The sequence below is a fragment of the Hypomesus transpacificus genome, chromosome 6 (assembly GCF_021917145.1).
Source record: "Hypomesus transpacificus isolate Combined female chromosome 6, fHypTra1, whole genome shotgun sequence".
Classification (NCBI taxonomy): domain Eukaryota; kingdom Metazoa; phylum Chordata; class Actinopteri; order Osmeriformes; family Osmeridae; genus Hypomesus; species Hypomesus transpacificus.
The window spans coordinates 8,940,420-8,958,695 of NC_061065.1; the positions used below are offsets into that span (position 1 = coordinate 8,940,420).

Sequence of the window (18,276 nt, forward strand, 5' to 3'; positions counted from 1 at the left end):
GAGAGAGAGAGAGAGAGAGAGAGAGAGAGAGAGAGAGAGAAGGGGGGAGAGAGAGTGAGAGAGAGAGAATGGACAAGATGGGATTCTGTTCTCCTCTGGGATGTGGACAGTACCCCTGCACATGCACACACACACACACCTGTTCTCCTCCGGGATGTGGACGGCCAGCATCTGCAGGGGCTCCAGACACTGGACCACCCAGCCGTGTCGCTCGCTGACCCGGGCCGTGTCCACCGTGAGGAAGGTGTTGGGCATGCGGCTCCACAGCACCGCCACAATGGTCTGGACGTCCAGCCGAGGGGGGCACTGGGGCACCGGGTTCCTCAGCTCGCTCTTAAAGATGGCCGACGACAGGGGCATGGCGTCCTGGACACAGGCAGAGGCACAGGGCACAGCTCAGATGAGGTCATCGTGAGATTGTTGCGCCGATTGGGACACTTACCCTTTGGTAGGATGGTACATAACTTGTTTTCGTTGTATCAGCACTACAAATAGATGAAGAGTGGTTAAACAACGCACCTTGATCTTGACAAACTCAAACTGGAAGAGGTTGACACTGGTGGGTCGGACAAACACAGCTGGGAAGAGCTTGGCATTCGGCTCCACCTGGACACAGAAACGCACAACGTCAACAACGCCAGCCCTGCCGCCAACTCTACAAACATTACCGGGTCAATAAAATGAGTTTGCAGTGAGAGAGCTGCTACAGAAAGTTGGTGATTTCTCAGAGGGGCAGCAGGCCAGACACGACCAATCAATCGTCACTCTCTATGCAGCTCAGACACCGAGACAGCCAGCACATCTCCCTGTCCATGTGGCTCTGAACAAATGACAGCAGTCAGGGTGCTACGAGGTCCGGTCTGCAGTCAGACAGAATGGATTGTGAGGTGTTTTAAATGCCTCTCTGATGCCTGTCAGCTTGTGCATCAATGCCAGCCAGGAAGAGGCATGGCCAGGGTTCTGACGCAGGGAAGAGTACAAACGTTTTCATCAGGGTAAGAGCCCTCCTATTTCCTAAGAGGGACTATCCTTTAAGCCAATCCACTTCAGAGGCAGAGAGAGAGAGACAGAGAGAGGGAGGAGAGAGAGAGAGAGAGAGAGAGAGAGAGAGAGAGAGAGAGAGAGAGAGAGAGAGAGAGAGAGAGACAGACAGACAGACAGACAGACAGAGACAGACAGACAGACAGACAGAGAAAGACAGACAGACAGAGACAGACAGACAGAGAAAGACAGACAGATAGAGAGGTGTCTGGGCCCCCTTTTTAGGGAGAACTCGCACCAGTTCCACCCGTAGCTGTTGAAGATGTCTGAGATGAGTCCAGGGCTGATCTAAGCTCGGGAGACCATATTGATTTATCCCGTCTGCCTGCATCTCAATTAGCAACACTGGATTCTCCAGATCCTGCATTGTGAGTTACAACAGTTTGTATGGCTTCTAAAGAGAGTTAGCAGGGGGAACAGGATGGTCTGGTGATGCGTCAAGTTAAGAGTGTACCTGGTAGACAGTCTCTAGCTCCACGCCATTGGCTGTAAACGAGACTAAACCGGTTGATAGGTCAATCAGACAGCCAATCTCCAGGTCCTGGCTGGAGCGTCCAGAGGTGCCGGTGAGGTCGCCTCCACACACCATGTAGCAGTTACTCCTCTGGATGCTGGAGAGGAACAAGCGCTTTTAGATAGGACACATGTATGCCTGCCTGTCAAGAGGACAATGTCACAGTCACTTCAAGTCAAGTTTGTACGAAACAAGCCCAATCAGTTGTAAAATAACATTCATCAATTTACTATCTGTCTATAGTTTATACATGAGCAAATTGTTTTTGTTTTGGACAAGTACATTCAGGTGTTGGACAGGTAAAAAATATGTGGCCCAAAAGATCAATGTCAACCCCCTGTATATATAGTTATTTTTTACATTGTTTACACATTTCATTTAGTTAGCAGATGCTTGTGTCTAAAGCAACAAATTAACAGTATAAGAATTATTCAGATAATACGAACGTATCAAATAGTCTAACACTATTTCCCATTGAGCTCATGATTCACTGCTGCTTTTAAATGTGTGTCCTGTTTGATGACAGTGTTGTGTTTGTTGTAAAGCTGCCAATAGCTATCCATCAGGACAAAACAGGAGAACTCGCCTCTCGTGGACCCTCCCCCTCTCGTCTCCCAGGGTAACGGTGACTGTGCGGGTCTTGTTGAGGTTGAAGTGTTTGCTATGGTAATGGTAGTCAGGGGTAACCCAGCCGACCCACACTGACGCAGGATCCTGGCCAGCAAACACTCTCACCGAGTGGTAGTACTGTAATAAACAACATTCCACATAAGTCCTGTAACGACACCGTAAATATCTACACACACACACACACAGGATACTATAAACATATCCAAACCAGTACTATAACCATACAACCAGACAGAACATATTTACAGGAGGTGCATCAATTTGATATTTGATATATAGACATATAACAGGGCCTTTGTTCAAATATTTCTCTTACCTTTGTGATGCTTCCATAGTTAATCGGTTCATCTTCTTTTGGAGGTTGACTGTGTAGACATTTAGGAAATTCAGCCAATGTAAGAGGATACCTTTACCAATATCTACAAATATTTCAAAACAATATCTACACATATTTCATTATGTGTGGCTCAAAGCACTCCATATGGAACACCCACACACTAACACTGGTTTCAATGTGACACTGCAGAGATTCACACCTGAGTTTCTGGGACTCGTCGAGGGGCACATTGATGGCACGGAAGTCCACGGGCATGCTCAGCCTGCAGTACATCATGTCATTGTTGCTGTTCTGGGTCCCAAAAGTCTTGTGGGTCACCTTGAGACACGGGGGGCTGTCCACCGTTCCGTCAATCCTCGTTACCTGGAGGGACACAAGCAGTCGGGGAATAAAACCAGTAGGGGTGGGGGAAAAAAAAATATTTTTTTCAAGGTTTTTTTTTGTTGTAATGTAATTATATTTTGTAATTGTATTATTTTTTCGAGGGAAAAAAATCATGCATTTTTTTAAAAAATCGATTTGTGACCTCAAGGATTGATTTGAATCGTATCGTGAGGTACCAAAAGATTTCCACCCCTAAAAACTAGCTCTCAGAACCTGACATCTAAATCATCTGTACCTGCACCCAGCAACTCCCAACAAACCAACTGTCCACCATGTATGACCCTTGTATTCAGATAGCAACCATACTCGGAGTCAGGTGGCTGAGCGGTTAGGGAATCGGGCTAGTAACGTTCTGTCCTTGGGCAAGGCACTTCACCCTACTTGCCTTGGGGGAATGTCCCTGTACTTACTGTAAGTCGCTCTGGATAAGAGTGTCGACTAAATGTAATACTGGCTTTTTTTATACATGTGTTTTATCCAATCGAGAGGACTTGGTGAGGATTTGAATGACTTATGAATAGCCATGTAAGACTTTGTTTATCTAGGTTAATCATAACTTTATCTTCAAATATGTTCATTAAGTAACCCAAATACTTTCCGGGTCTCGAGAAGGTTGACCTAGCTAGCTGCAGAGCTGGCCTCACCTGGATATGGTTGTGGTCCACGTGGATGTTGACGAAGGTGGGCAGACGCTTGCTAAACCACATGGTGACATCGCGCTTCATGTTGACAGCGAACGGTTCGAATCCCTCCTGCAGTCCCCACATAGTGTAGTACTTGAGGGTGCTGGCATCCTTCCCCAAGTTCATGCGGCCGATCTGGGCCATGGCCATACTGCACACTGGGATGAACCCTAAGGGGAGGGGAGGGGGGAGGGGTCACAGGTTGCAGGTTAGAGATCATAGATGTCAAAAATCACCAGGTATGGTAGCGATGACCCAGATCTGACAATCTGGGCCTAGGCTCAGCTAACACTATGTATCTCTGTGACTGTCAGCTCTGTTAGGCAGCTCTGCATAAACACTGTCACGGAGTAACCTCTGCCTTAGGACACCTGGCGGGGGAGAAGCCTGGTGTATAAATGACCAAAGCCAACATACTAGCGATTCAGATCAATTCACTTTTTTATTATATTTAGTTATGTTAGTATGTTTTATAGAATGGTAAAAAAAAGTTTAAAAAAAAATTGTGACCATGAATCGATTCAAATCGAATCGTCACGTAACAAAAGATTCCCACCCCTACAACATACCGTCCTCCGTCTCGAAGTCGGTGAAGCAGAGCTCTGAGCCCGTGTTGGTGATGAGCAGCTCTCCGTTGAGGGTGAAGATCATGGACTTGTCCTCCATGTTGATCATGCAGCCCACCACGTCGCCTTGGTTCCAGCTCATGCCAAAGAACCCACTCCCTGCGTGCATGCGACGACCCTGAGGGAACCACCGACATTACTACAGAACCCTAAACCATCAACACAGTTACAACAGAGGACATTGTGATTCACAGCAGTTCACAGGGCATTCAAACCCAAGACGACACTAACATACAAGCAGCGGGAGCTTGTTTACCCTGTATCCGTCGAAGACGTATGCCTGGTCGTCGATTCCCAGCTCCACGTCGGGTCTGCAGCCGGGCCGGGCCCAGCCCACACGCATGTCTCCTCCCGTCAGAGCCTCAAACTCAAAGTACCACTTCCCCGTCTTCACGGCGTACGTCTGCTCCACGCGGAAGAAGCGGACCGTCTCCACGCTGTGCTGGTCCAGCGTGTGACAGGCTGGGGGGGGGAAAACAACATCAACATGTGAACTGCATGTGTGTATGTGAATGTTGGTCGGTGACTTGACCCGTACCCCACCAGTATCTGTGTGTGGATATATAGTCTGAGTGTGTGGATGTCTGTGCGTATTGTACAGTGTGTGTGTGTGTGTGTGTGTATAGTACAGTGTGTGTGGATGTCTGTGTGTTTAGTACAGTGTGTGTGGATGTCTGTGTGTATTGTACAGTGTGTGTGGATGTCTGTGTGTATTGTACAGTGTGTGTGTGTGTGTATAGTACAGTGTGTGTGTGTGTGTCTGTGTGTATAGTACAGTGTGTGTGTGTGTGTGTGTGTGTATAGTACAGTGTGTGTGGATGTCTGTGTGTATTGTACAGTGTGTGTGGATGTCTGTGTGTATAGTACAGTGTGTGAGGATGTCTGTGTGTATTGTACAGTGTGTGTGTGTGTGTATAGTACAGTGTGTGTGTGTGTGTCTGTGTGTATAGTACAGTGTGTGTGTGTGTGTGTGTGTATAGTACAGTGTGTGTGGATGTCTGTGTGTATTGTACAGTGTGTGTGGATGTCTGTGTGTATAGTACAGTGTGTGTGGATGTCTGTGTGTATTGTACAGTGTGTGTGTGTGTGTGTGCGTATAGTACAGTGTGTGTGTGTGTGTATAGTACAGTGTGTGTGGATGTCTGTGTGTATTGTACAGTGTGTGTGTGTGTCTCACCCTCCTGGTCCGGGGGGTCGATGTCATACCCGTACCCCACCAGGGTTCGGATGGCCTCCCTCAGACTGTCTCTGTTGGACTTCTTTGTCCGCTCGTCCAGCAGAGCGTAGGGCACCAGGCGAGGGTTACGCCTGCTCTTCACGTCCTGTACACACCACACAGCACCGGCCAGTTCACACACCTCAATAACCACCGTTTTATTAGGAGTGATTGTTCTTAAGAACACAACAGTTGAATCCACTCTTATAAAATAAAACCATGTTACTGTCCATTCAGTAGGGGTGTGTTAGAAGGTGGCTGGTTACCTGCTGGATACCGTAGGTCCATCCTTGTTTGATTCTATCCTTGGCCCACACGTTGTGGGCGTTCTCGGCCAGCTTGTCTACCAGAACCTCCTGGCCGGCTGTCAGCTTCACGTCAGAAAGCTCCAAAGGCGTTGGCTTGTAACCGTTTGACATTACGTAGCTGCAACAAAAAGGACAGCGACCGCCGTAGTTAGAACAGCTAGCTAGCGTCACGCAGACAACTAATTGTGATTTTCCACACTGCATGTTGCTGGCTCAACTCGAATCGATAGGTTCGTTTATTATTGCAGATATTACTAGATATTACTAGTACACTACCAAATTTGCGCAATGGATGAAAAAAAAGGCGATTCGAATCGGTACCGTAAAGTGGAAAAGCGCCAAAAGAGAAATGTCTCATGTACTGTATGTATGGCTAAAGTGATGGAGGTACTTTAAGCTGAAGAGACTCACTCTTTGGGAAGTTTGATTTTCTTTAAATCTTCTTCTGCGTTGACGTTCACCTGGGCGACATGGCACCCTAGTGCCAACAGGGTTCTGAGAGAGGAGGAGGGGGGAAAGGAGGGGGGGAGAGACAGACATAGAGAGGGACAGATACAGAGAAGGGAGGGGGGAAGAGAGGGAGAGGGAGAGTAGGAAATTAAGTCATGGATCCGTGCCCAGGCCTAGACAATGACATGAATCCTACATGTTCCACCAAACTGCCTTGGTCATTTTACTGTTCACGTGATGTGAGTGCTGCTTTCTGAACTGAGCCTTCTTCACATCACAGTAAATCAATACAATTACACAAAACACAGCAGCCAGTGTCCATCATGTATCTTCCTGCTGTCTAGCCTCTACAGTAATAGAGATATTTTAAGTATTAATTTAGACAGGTGGATGAAATTGGCTTTGAAAGTGAGAAGCCCTAAGGTGGAAGAGAAACATGCGGGCTGAAACGGTCTCACAGGCTCACAACGCCGTAAATCAATATTCTTTGGGATTCTCTCGAGAAATCGAACTCATTAGAAATGCTGCTTTAGTCTCAGCCCAAACTGGACTTGTGTAATCTCCAGACAGGGATCCTGCTGCTTGTAATGAATGAGTAATGAGGGTGCCTGGTGAGGAGGTAACCGCCGGCTCACTTCAGAGTTTCGCTGGACATCTGCAGGTTGTAGTTGCGCTCGGTCTCTGGTAGCTTGGTGAAGTCCACCAGGCACGGATGCTGCCTCTTGTTGTCATCCCGAACCTGCAGTCAGAGGAGCCCAAGAGAAAAATATCCTCCATAAAGTCTAATTTCCAAGTATATATGCAAAAGGTGCTTACATTAATGTGTTCAATAAGTGTGTAAATAAACTAAATCCTTACATGTTTAAGTGCACTTCCAATTGTGTAGTGATAGGTAAATATTATGGAAATGATGAAGGATGTTTAAATTAGATGTGAGAATACTTTTTCTTATTTTTCACGGTCTCTCACTTGGGAGGAGTGGTGTGTTAGAATGCAGCAACTGTCACCAGGAAATAGATCACTGTCTTAAAACGTACGGTCCCTTCACAAAACACATCCATCACAAACAAGGTGGGAAATTAAGTGATTCAGTTTAGGATGAGACAGGTATTGGCTGAATTTTTTTTTCTGCATTAATGAAATTTTCAAACCGTGTAGCTGTTTTATTGAAATTTTGCTGATAATCTTTCCCAGAATAAATTGTCTAAGGGGTCAAAACTAAGCCAAGTTATACTGGGTGTGCTCAGGGAACAGTCCTACTGGCATAGCCGGTAGCTAAGTGTGTGAATGTCTAAACGCAGATAATGGCCGAAGCTTACAACCAAGCTTTTGTGATAGGGGGTTGTTTGTTTTGAACAAAGCAGAGTAGTACACCTACAGGTTACAGTTGAGACACAGAAGACACAAAGAGCAAGACCTTATGGATGATAAATGTAAGCACATCTCTGCCAAGCAGCTGGCACCTGCACCGACTAAGTCTCATCCCAGGTTAGGCCCAATGTCACTTTGAGCTAATGAGGTCTCGTTATAACAAAATTAAATATTGTCCTTAATGAATGATAAGCTCTGAACCTCCTGAGTAATAGGGCTTCTCACACCCGTAATTAATTTGTCTGTCATGCTCTTGGAAGGCGAGCTGCTCGTTAAGTTTGTCAAACGACAACGGCTCTCTGGAAAATGATTGTGTGATAACAGCTACAGTACAGAGAGATGTGTGTGCTGTGCATCCTAACTGCCTGGTCTGGGCCGCAGTGGTGAGCGATGGACAGAAAGAGAGAGGGGGGGAGAGAGAGGGGGAGCCTTAGAGAGAGAGAAAGAAAGAAAGAAAGAAAGAAAGAAAGAAAGAAAGAAAGAAAGAAAGAAAGAAAGAAAGAAAGAAAAGGGAGAGGCAGAGAGAAATGGAGAGAGGGAGTAAGGGGAGAGAAGAAGAGAGAGAGGAGCCAGAGAGAGAGGGGGGGAGGGAGCAAGAGAGGGAAGGAGAAAGAGTGAGGTGGAGAGAGGGGCAGAGAAAGAGACAGAAATACCACTAACGCCTCTATGATGTACAGTACATAAGCACCGTGTACTTTACTGGGTGAAGCAACTGAGCCCACCTTGCCATAGGCCCAGCCTAGCTCGATCTTGTTCATCCCCCACAGCTCATGGATGTTCTCAGCCAGCTTGTCCCGGACATGGTCCAGGTGAGGAGGGAGCGCAGTCTGCAGGGAGAAAGACAGGACAGGTGGTTTTGGACAGGCAGCACAGGTACACGTGCCAGGAGAATCAGCTGTGACAGACGCCGTCTCCACAACAACGGTGGGAAATCAGCTTCTGGGTTTACACGTTTTAGACAACCGGCCAATTGTGTGAGTGAGGGAGGGAGGGAGTGAAGGAGGGAGGGACGGAGTATGTGAGGGGGGAGGGAGTTTGTGAGTGAGGGAGGGAGGGGGGGGGGTCTCCAGCTGTGCTCACCTGCGTGGTGTCCACAGGCATGGGGATGTAGGAGGCCTGGGAGAGGAGCTTGGTGGTGCCCAGCAGGTCTCGCACCCCCTCATGGTCCCTCTTGTACTCCTTCACAGGCTCCACACGCATCTTCTCTTTGGGCAACAGAGCCTCGTAGCATGGGGAGTAGCCCGCGGGAGGCAGGAACTTAAAATCTCCATGACGACCACCCAACAGGAAACGGACCCTGGGAGGAACCAGGAAGTAAGAGAATCAGGTACAAAGTACTTTTAGTGATTACAGATTTTTTGTGACTCCTATAAATGCAGTACGCCCACTTGATAAGACTCTCAGAGTCCCTTTATTAATCTTTGAAACATCATTACACTGAAAATCGAAAACTACTTACCGTACATGTCAAATTGTCTGTATCCTATTTTGTAAAACAGTAAAAACGCTTTTCCATAAATACATTAGCAGCTAAAAAGCGAGCCCACATAAATCAAATTTCAGCTCAATTAATTTCCATAATATCCAACACCGCTGCAAGGGCCACCAGACCATCAACAACAGTCACTTACTTGACCCCCGCAGAGAAGCTGACCACAGGGAAGAAGAAGCCGTCCGTGTTGAAGTCCTCGAACATGCCCTGGACGGGCTGACCGTTGATCCTGAAGGACATGCTGGGGGCACCCAGATCCAGACAGCAGCTCACTACATCGTCTGAGTTCAGCAGGTGCTGGTTAATGGAGGCCACGGCCCTGTAGATACGGCCTGGGAGGAGGAGAGGGGAGGAGAGGGAGGAAGGGTGGGAGAGGGGGAAGAGGGGAAGGGGGGAGAAGAGGAAGAGAGGATAAGGGGAGAGGAGAGATGGCAAGGGAGGAGAGTAGAGTAGAGAGGGTGAACAGAGGAGAGAGAGAGGAGGGGAGAGTAGAGAGGGTGAACCGAGGAGAGAGGGAGGAGGAAAGGGCAGACAGAATAGACAGCTTTTGCAGGCTGGTCAAAGTCACAAGGGATGTCTAGAAATGTAGGGCAATGTGACTGTGAGGAAGGGAGGGAGGGGGGAGCTGACAAGGACAGAAAAGGCTGTTAGGGGACAGAGGCTGATAGGGTGAGGCTGCAGGGGAAGTCATTTGTGATGTATTTGTAAATATATATAACTTCTCTTTCAGTGTGCAACCATTCCCCAAATGTTTCCAGGCAAAGCCCTTCAGATCTTTTAAAATCCTCCCCAGAAATCATAAAAAAACACTTACACGACAAATTCAACAAGACAGGTGAGGTGATCTGACCACAAATCCTACCGTACCTGACCAGAGGTGGAGTCCATCAAAGCTGTAGGAGTAGAGGTCATCCCCGACCCCGTTCCCCCCCCAGCCCTCGCCGCCTCCGGGGTAGGGGGCGTAGCCCTTGGTGCTGGCCCAGCCCACACGCAGGTGAGACGGCTCGTTGGTCACAAAGTGGTCCACCTGGTCAATCATCAGCTCGTAGTACCACTTCTTATACTGGGCCGAGCCCTCGGCCACCCCCAGGAAGATGTTTGGCCTCATACTGCAGACAGGGAACAGATGTGCAGGTGAGAGCTGGAGGTACAGGGAGTAAGATGGCTGAGCGGTGAGGGAGTCGGGCTAGTAATCAGAAGGTTGCCGGATCGATTCCCTGCTCTGCAAAATGACGTTGTGTCTTTGGGCAAGGCACTTTACCCTACATGTCTTGGGGGAATGTCCCTGTACTCACTGTAAGACGCTCTGGATAAGAGCGTCTGCTAAATGACTAAAAAACGTACACTGAACGCGACACTTTTTTCTATTGTAGGTCGTTATATAATACATGCATGAAAGCAATCATATTTGTATATTAGCCCCCTCCAATAACAACATCACAGAGGCGTCAAAAAGAACGTAACATTAAGAATCGGCGTCAAAGTTACGCTGTTATGATGTAACCCTATGATTACAGATATCAAAGCGCAAGGCACAAGCAAAACTGTTACCTCTGGACGTCATTGATCAATCGTGTTTGGAGGAGCAGGTCCCTTTTAGGAAGCAGGTGGTCACAGATGAGGTTCTGATTGGCTCTCACTGCCACTCCATTACAGACACACAGAGAGCACAGGACGTCCAAGATCTGTTGGAGACGGAGAGACAGAGAGAGACATTTGATGCTCTATATTGAGACATTCTCACGTTAAAAACACGATTATTTTCTGTAATAAATCCCCCCCCAGACACAAAGAGAATGTGTTAGAGACACAAGAGAGTAATTATTCATATTTGTATTATTATTATTATTATTAGAATGAGAAATAGGGGGATGGAAGGAGGGAGAAAGAGAGAATCAGAGAGAGAGAAAGAAATGAGCGAGAGGCTCGTGATTCTCATTAGCAGCAGCAGGAAGAGACAAGCACAGGGAGCCACAGCAGCATGCGGGCCTACAGTTTACAAGGCCCAGGGAATCCTCCCCCACGCATGACTCAACACCTGCTGTTTACGAGAGTGGCCTGCATGACCCACCAGCCCCCAGAGGCAAATATTGTCCGAGTCTGACACGTTAACAGTGCATGTAAAACACGTACGGGATGCCTCAAACCCTTCACGTCCTCAGAGAGCAACCTGCGGCTTGTTGTTGTTGCTGGAGGGTGCTGACAGGCCAGACTCCAACAGATTCATATTCATTGTTTGGTGTTGAATTGTTTATGAAGCTAACTAGGGGGAGATACTTGCCAGCTTGACCTTGGTGTTGCAGTGGTGGAGGATTTAGGCATTGGTGTCATGCAAACAATGGCAATCCCCCTGCCAGGCCTGTGTATGAATAGCCTTCATGTTCCAGAGGGGAGACTAGGCTCAGACACACACTTCTGGGTACTGCAGTAGCCATGTCACTGACAGGGCTTGGAATGTTTAGAATGTGTTGTTTAGAATGGAGAGCGGGTTTAGAATGGTCTGCATGGAGTTTGTGTTTGTAGTTGTAGTAAGGGTGACATTAACATCACCAGATATTCTTCTCTACCTTATGGTTGCGTCCGTGTTTGTACAGCAGGGAGATGATGGACTTGATGTGTGCCTTCTGGATGATGTTCAGGGCTTCAGGGCTTTCAATCAGGATGCAGTGGAGCACCTCCAAAATTCCTGCAGACATTACGACGCCACATTAAGTTAATGGAATTGGTATACTGGTTAATGGTATACATTGCTATATATTGGTATATGGTACTGGTTATTGGTATATATTGCTGTATATTGGTATAGGTTGGTGTTCACTGATGTATATGAGTTGCAGGGTTTACCTGAGGAGGATTCCAGCCTCTCTAGCTTGCTGACCAGCCAGTCCAGATTACGAGAGAACTGGGTGCAGTTGTTCCTGTTTCCACAGATCAGGGAAGCTGGAGGCGGAATGAACAGACAGAAAGAAAGCGTTTTCCAATGTCCTTATTTTTTTTTTATTCCAATCAACTGCAATTGACTGCAAATCAAGGGGTCACAGGTTCAAATGCCTGTCGCTTTAGGTGGAAGCGTCTGCTAAATGACCACATCATTATGAAAGGCTGAGAGGTATCAGGCGGAGAGATAGAGGGGAGGGGAGTGTGTTTTCTGAGGCTGTGTCACGTCTGTCACTGACTGGTGTGACATTGTGTTGCCCTCTCATCACCTCAGCCAATCACTCTTCACCATTAGTGTCAGGGGCCACAAGACTGATTAATCCCTTTGAAGTCCTTTAACAGCGCTTCAGGCCCAGAGGAATAGTGATGCCGTCTAATCTTTCAGCTAATACAAACCTCTCAGCAGATCCATCCATCAACAGCCACACTTACAGAGTGCATGAACTCTTTGAAACTAAGACATGACATGAGTGTTCACTGGTCTGAATGTGAAACTGACCGGGCGAGAGAGGAGGAGCCTGAGAGGGGGAACCTGGGATAGAGACATCCCTCAAAAGATGAGAATGAGAGTGGTTAACAGGCTGGTGGGTGTGCTACCTAACCAACTTGAGATCAGACGGAAAATTACCTGTCAACTCATTCTGTTCTCTTGCCAGACTGCCTTGGCATTCTGCAGGGTGACCTACTGTGTTGGTTTAGAAGGGCAGGAGTCTGGGGTGTACTCAGTAGGGTGTAGGTGTGTGTGTTGAGCCATGATGAATATGTAGGAAGTCAAGGTCAGCTGAGGCAAAGTTCTTAAAATGAGCCAGAGAAGTGAAACAGAATGACAAACACTGAGAGGTCATGTCTTTCCCAGCTGAGAGTCTGGAGGGAGCACAAAAGACAGGCCAATGTCACTGCTTGTGAAGAAGCATCTGGTTCTCGACTAGTGACATTTCTATGAGTTTGAACATGAATCTGGCTGTTTATAGCTCCTGAGAAGAGGAAGGGGCGCAGACATAACACATACACACATACAGGAGGTCACTTCCTGTTCCTGTGGTAACCCCCTGCCCCACCCCCGCCCCCACCACCACCCTCACACCCACTCCCCTGTGGAGAAAAGCAGATGCCTTTTGTGTGTGCCTCCATTTCAGTGAGAGACTATATGAATGAATGAATGAAGACGTTTTGAAGGATGTTACCGAGTAGTTTGTAAAGCAGGTTGAGAATCTCCTTCCACACCGCCCCGCCCTCCTCCCCTGCCACCTCGCCAAATTCGGCGGCGCTGTTGTACAGGTTGAGACGGTCGATGCACTTCAACAGGAGGGCCAGCATGCCCTTGAACACACACAACCAACATATTCATATACATATTTTTAAACCCCATACACTCACTTTTTCATTAATTCAGTAATTTTGAACTATCAACCTGCCAGAAAATGTGGATGAAAATTAGCCAGTGAACATGAATTCATGGATTTTAGTAAGAGCCTCTGGCAAGCTTGCTGCTGTAATAAAATGAGTAGCAACCGTTCCAACAGGGGAGAAGACGTTTCTTCGATCTCTTAAGTAACAGAGCTTCGCCGGAGGTACCTGTCCTTCTCTACAAAGCGCCTCAGATCCCTGTTCCCGTGACTACAGAGCGCTGTGTCCGTCAGTCCCTCTGGCACCTCACCTCCTCTTTGAACAGGTCCTGGCGCTTGATGAGCGAGCGCAGCTGCATCTGCTTCTCCTCGTGCTCCAGCTCAGAGTGGGGCTGCTGGAAGTACTCGATCAGGTCGTTGAGCGTCTGCACCACCTCCTCAAACGGCAGGGCCACCTCCGTGTTCCTGCCCCCCCCCAGGCTGTCCAGACCCCTGGCCAAGGAAACCAGAAGATGTCCGTTAGAGAGAGAGGAGGAGCAGAGGAAGTCAGCGAAAAGTGGAATGTTCACGTGTCGGTCTTAATCTATGTGATCTTAAACGGGTCCTTTAAGCTCCGCCTGTCCGTGAGATTTGATGTGATCAGCGCTACATACTTTAGCAGCTCTGACCATTAGCAAGCCGTTGTTTATTCATACTACGAAAGTTTACGTGTTGAAGTTATTCAATATAATAAACTCTCATGTTGTGTGGGACTATTCCTGAAGTTGACCCCCGTTGCGCTCAGTGGCGGCCTCAAGGTGTACAGGTGTAGCGTGAGCAGGTGATTCTGGTGTACCTGATGAAATCCCTGAAGAGGAATGTGGTGTTGCGGATGATGCGCGCCGCTCGCGACTCCTCGTGCTGACAGCGCTGCAGGCTGAGTCCATCATCCATGTGCCCTTCAGAGTGCAGGCAGGCCTGGACACACAACATGCATACACAACACACAAAACACCAACACAATAACACGCCCACACAACACAAGCACACGCTCAAACACACGCACAAACACAAGAATGTCAGCATTCACATCTGATTAGGAATATTTCTGTTCACGTAAAGATGTTTCCTCGAACCCTGTACTAGATGATGAGCAGCAGAGTGCTTCCTGGCGGAAGTGTGAGGGAGGGGGCAGGACAAGCCTGCTCAGGGAAAACCGAGCCGCCATGACACGATGGCTTAATCGGAGCTGGCCCCGTGGGATTAAAAGGTAGTTTGATCGTTTCCCCGTGGGAGTACGCTGGCATGCTGTCAAGGTGCTCGCTTGGCTTCACTGCAGAGGTGGCGTTTGTTGTTGCTGGAGGCTTGCCCGGAGACGAGCAGCGTGCCTCTCACCACAGACAGATTGAGAAGGAGAGAGAGGGGATCCCTCCTAATCCCTCCTCCTCTCCTAAAAACTAAGTGTCGCCATCCCTCTCTCATTATCACGTCTGAATGAACGCCTCACGTGTCCCTGCTGGTGGAGGACTTTGAGAGGGAAGAGGAGGGGATGTCTGTAGCCAACTCTCTCTGGACGGCCAGCTAACAGCTTTCTGGGTTGGATATGGGACACCCTGGTAGCCCACAGGGTAAGTGTGTGTTCCATTAAAGGAAACGCAGGGGCTTGGCTTTGAATCCAACGTCATTTCCTGCATGCACCCCCCACCCCTCCTGCTTCCCGTCTCTCCGTCTGTCCTATCAATAAAACACTTGAGGACTCACCCTTCGTTTGAGAGGTCCTAGCCGGGAGGATTTAGCATCAGGCGCCTGGTAGGACAGCCACAGCCCAGAAGCCACGTGCATGACGAAACACATGGAGTCTCCATACTTGATCTCCGACACGCCCATGCCCTCGATGTCCCGCTTAGGCCCCGCCTCCACTTTCTCCTGCAAGACACAGACACAACAAGATGAAGATCTCACAGTGATGTCACAGAGACAGTTAGGCTTCTGTACAGACCCAACTGTAGCTGGGCCCTGTCAACGCCTCATCAATGGCCCGACTGCTGTTAGGTCTGTACAGAGACAGAAAGGGGGCTTGTTACTGCAGACAACAGGTAGCGAGGATGAGATTAAAGCCGCTGTAGAACACAACTTTTCCTGGACTTCAATGGTTGGCGGCAATTTAGTGTGTCATGGGTGGATGTGCGGAAGAGGAGGAGACACAGGGAGACAGAAAGAGCGACTGCCACAAGTAGAGAGAGAGGGATGGAAAGAAACAATGACAGACAGAGCATTTAAGAAAGAAAAAGGAAGAGATAGAATCTGTAAATGGAGGAGTAGAGGAGTACATATGCAGATGCAAGAATGAGCCGTACAGGCCAGAGAAGCACAGTGGGCCTAGCTTCACTGACATGACTCATGATAGATGTTCAGTCAGCGCTAATTAAAAACAGCTGTAACGTGGTTGCAATTAGACCCGTGGAAATATTTAAAGGCTAACAGTAATATTACCCGGTTATCAGGCTTGCGGAGAAGGTCAGTATATAAGGCTCGGAGCTGAGCTCATCCATTATAGATTATGCGACTCAGGTGAGTCTTTTAATCATACAGAGTAACTACTGCAGGGAGACTGGAGTTAACAGGTCACACACATTCTGACCCAGTGACCTGCAGATTAAAAACCACTAAACTGGGTTAACCCCTTCAGAACCACGGAGGGTTCAATCTCAAAGGAGCAGTGGGGACTCCATGACTAGTCCTTTATCTAGGTGGATTTCTGATGTGTCTTATGTATGGCTGGTCATGGGGACGTCCGGTGCTTTGACCGGGTTCAGTATGTCACCCCTTGCAGTGTGTGAGTGACCGCCACAGAGTCTAGATCTCCACCCCGGCACTACAAACCTTGGAGGGTCTGAAACAGAAAGCCGTGGCCTTGGTGTTGGACTTCTCCCTGTCCTGCAGAACCAGGCTTCCGTCCTCCGTCAGGGCCAGGTAGTATCCGGTGGACAGGTGACGTAGACGGAAAGACTGGCCCCAGCGGATGTGGCTACCACTCCAGCTGGCCAATCACAGCGGAGGACACAGAATAACAAGTAAGTGCAATATTCTTCTTGGCATGATCATAACATGACATCCATACAGCTCTTTCTGCAACTAACTGCAATTGTTACCATCATATTGGAGTCAGGTGAGAGAGACCAGGCAGAAAGACCATCAAAAGAGACCAGGCAGAGAGATCAGGAAGAGAGACCAAGAGAGAGAGACCAAGCAGAGAGTTCAGGAAGAGAGAAAACAGAAACCAGGAAGAGAGACCAAGAGATAGAGAGAGACCAGGCAGAGTGATCAGGAAGAGAGACAAAATAATCCAGGTATCAAGATAAATCAAGAAGAGAAACTTCTAGAGAGCATGTGAACCCAGACTTGGCCGCCTGCCTTGGAGGACCTGCTACCTGATTGCTTGTGACAGCTCTGGGCTGGAGATGGGAAGGTTATACAGTGCCCTCCAAAAGTATTGGAACAGTGAGGCCAATTCCTTTATTTTTGCTGTAGACTGAAAACATTTGGGCTTGACATCAAACGATGAATGTGAAACCAGAGATCAACGTTTCAGCTTTTATTTCCAGGTATTTACATCAGGATCTGATGCACAAATTAGAAAATATCACCTTTTTGTTCGAACCCACCCATTTGTCATGTGAGCAAAAGTATTGGAACATGTGACTGACAGGTGTGTTTTGTTGCCCAGGTGTGTCCTATTACATACATTATTCAATCAATAAATACCACTGAATGTCTACACTCAGGTTCAGATTGGGTAAGATAGGTTTTGTCTATGCAGACTGTATTCAGAGGTGAAAACAACATGAAAACCAGAGCGCTGTCTTTGGGTGAAAAACAAGCAATTGTGAGTCTTAGAGAAGATGGAAAATCAATCAGAGCCATTGCAGAAACATTGGCCATAGCCAGTACAACCATTTGGAATGTCCTGAAGAAGAAGAAAACTACTGGTGCATAAAGTAACAGACGTCGAACAGGTAGACCAAGGAAAACATCAGCAGTTGATGACAGAAACATTGTGAGAGCTGTAAAGAAAGACCCTAAAACAACTGTTAGTGAGATCAGCAACAACCTCCAGATGGCAGGAGTGAAGGTATCACTATCTACTGTTCGCAGAAGACTTCATGAACAAAAGTACAAGGGCTACACCAGAAGATGCAAACCACTCATTAGCAAGAAGAATAGGAAGGCCAGGCTGGAATTTGCCAAAAAGTACAGAGATGAACCTCAAAAATTCTGGGACAAAGTTTTATGGACTGATGAGACAAAGATTAACTTTTACCAAAGTGATGGAAAGGCTAAAGTTTGGAGAAAGAAAGGAACTGCTCATGATCCCAAACACACAAGCTCATCTGTGAAACACGGTGGAGGTAATGTCATGGCTTGGGCTTGCATGGCTTCTTCTGGGACGAGCTCATTAATCTTCATTGAGGATGTAACACATGATGGCAGCAGCAAAATGAACTCGGAAGTCTACAGAAACATTTTGTCTGCCAATTTAAGGAAAGATGCAACCAAACTGATTGGCAGAGCCTTCATCATGCAGCAAGATAACGACCCAAAACACACTGCCAAAACAACAAAGGAGTTCATCAGGGGCAAGAAATGGAAGGTATTAGACTGGCCAAGTCAATCTCCAGACTTAAACCCTATAGAGTATGCATTTTACCTGCTTAAGAGGAGACTGAAGGGAGGAACCCCACAAAACAAACAACAACTGAAAGAGGCTGCAGTGAAAGCCTGGGAAAGCATCAAAAAGGAAGAATGCAAAAGTTTGGTGACGTCAATGGGTCACAGACTTGCTGCAGTTATTGAAAGCAAAGGATTTGCAACTAAATATTAAGTCTTATTCACTTAAATATGTTTTAAGTATATCTGTTCCAATACTTTTGATCACATGACAAATGGGTGGATTCAAACAAA

General features: G+C 47.6%; 1 protein-coding gene across 7 annotated transcripts in view; it reads right to left on the reverse strand.

The window, feature by feature from the left end:
* The window catches only part of ryr3 (ryanodine receptor 3), a 77,702-nt gene that overhangs the window by 36,871 nt on the left and 22,555 nt on the right, over positions 1 to 18,276 (reverse strand). For all 7 annotated transcript variants that reach the window (XM_047021757.1, XM_047021758.1, XM_047021754.1 and 4 more), the window contains 25 exons: positions 16,198 to 16,354; positions 15,076 to 15,240; positions 14,171 to 14,292; positions 13,647 to 13,827; positions 13,174 to 13,309; positions 11,897 to 11,992; positions 11,620 to 11,738; positions 10,604 to 10,737; positions 9,920 to 10,161; positions 9,192 to 9,384; positions 8,641 to 8,857; positions 8,283 to 8,387; positions 6,825 to 6,928; positions 6,151 to 6,234; positions 5,698 to 5,857; positions 5,393 to 5,537; positions 4,472 to 4,677; positions 4,159 to 4,333; positions 3,551 to 3,759; positions 2,722 to 2,885; positions 2,502 to 2,550; positions 2,142 to 2,302; positions 1,496 to 1,652; positions 520 to 606; positions 140 to 366 (listed from right to left, as the gene is read on the reverse strand). In XM_047021757.1, the coding sequence (XP_046877713.1) occupies positions 140 to 366; positions 520 to 606; positions 1,496 to 1,652; positions 2,142 to 2,302; positions 2,502 to 2,550; positions 2,722 to 2,885; positions 3,551 to 3,759; positions 4,159 to 4,333; positions 4,472 to 4,677; positions 5,393 to 5,537; positions 5,698 to 5,857; positions 6,151 to 6,234; positions 6,825 to 6,928; positions 8,283 to 8,387; positions 8,641 to 8,857; positions 9,192 to 9,384; positions 9,920 to 10,161; positions 10,604 to 10,737; positions 11,620 to 11,738; positions 11,897 to 11,992; positions 13,174 to 13,309; positions 13,647 to 13,827; positions 14,171 to 14,292; positions 15,076 to 15,240; positions 16,198 to 16,354 (3,795 nt within the window). The remainder of the gene's footprint in view (positions 1 to 139; positions 367 to 519; positions 607 to 1,495; positions 1,653 to 2,141; positions 2,303 to 2,501; positions 2,551 to 2,721; positions 2,886 to 3,550; positions 3,760 to 4,158; positions 4,334 to 4,471; positions 4,678 to 5,392; positions 5,538 to 5,697; positions 5,858 to 6,150; positions 6,235 to 6,824; positions 6,929 to 8,282; positions 8,388 to 8,640; positions 8,858 to 9,191; positions 9,385 to 9,919; positions 10,162 to 10,603; positions 10,738 to 11,619; positions 11,739 to 11,896; positions 11,993 to 13,173; positions 13,310 to 13,646; positions 13,828 to 14,170; positions 14,293 to 15,075; positions 15,241 to 16,197; positions 16,355 to 18,276) is intronic.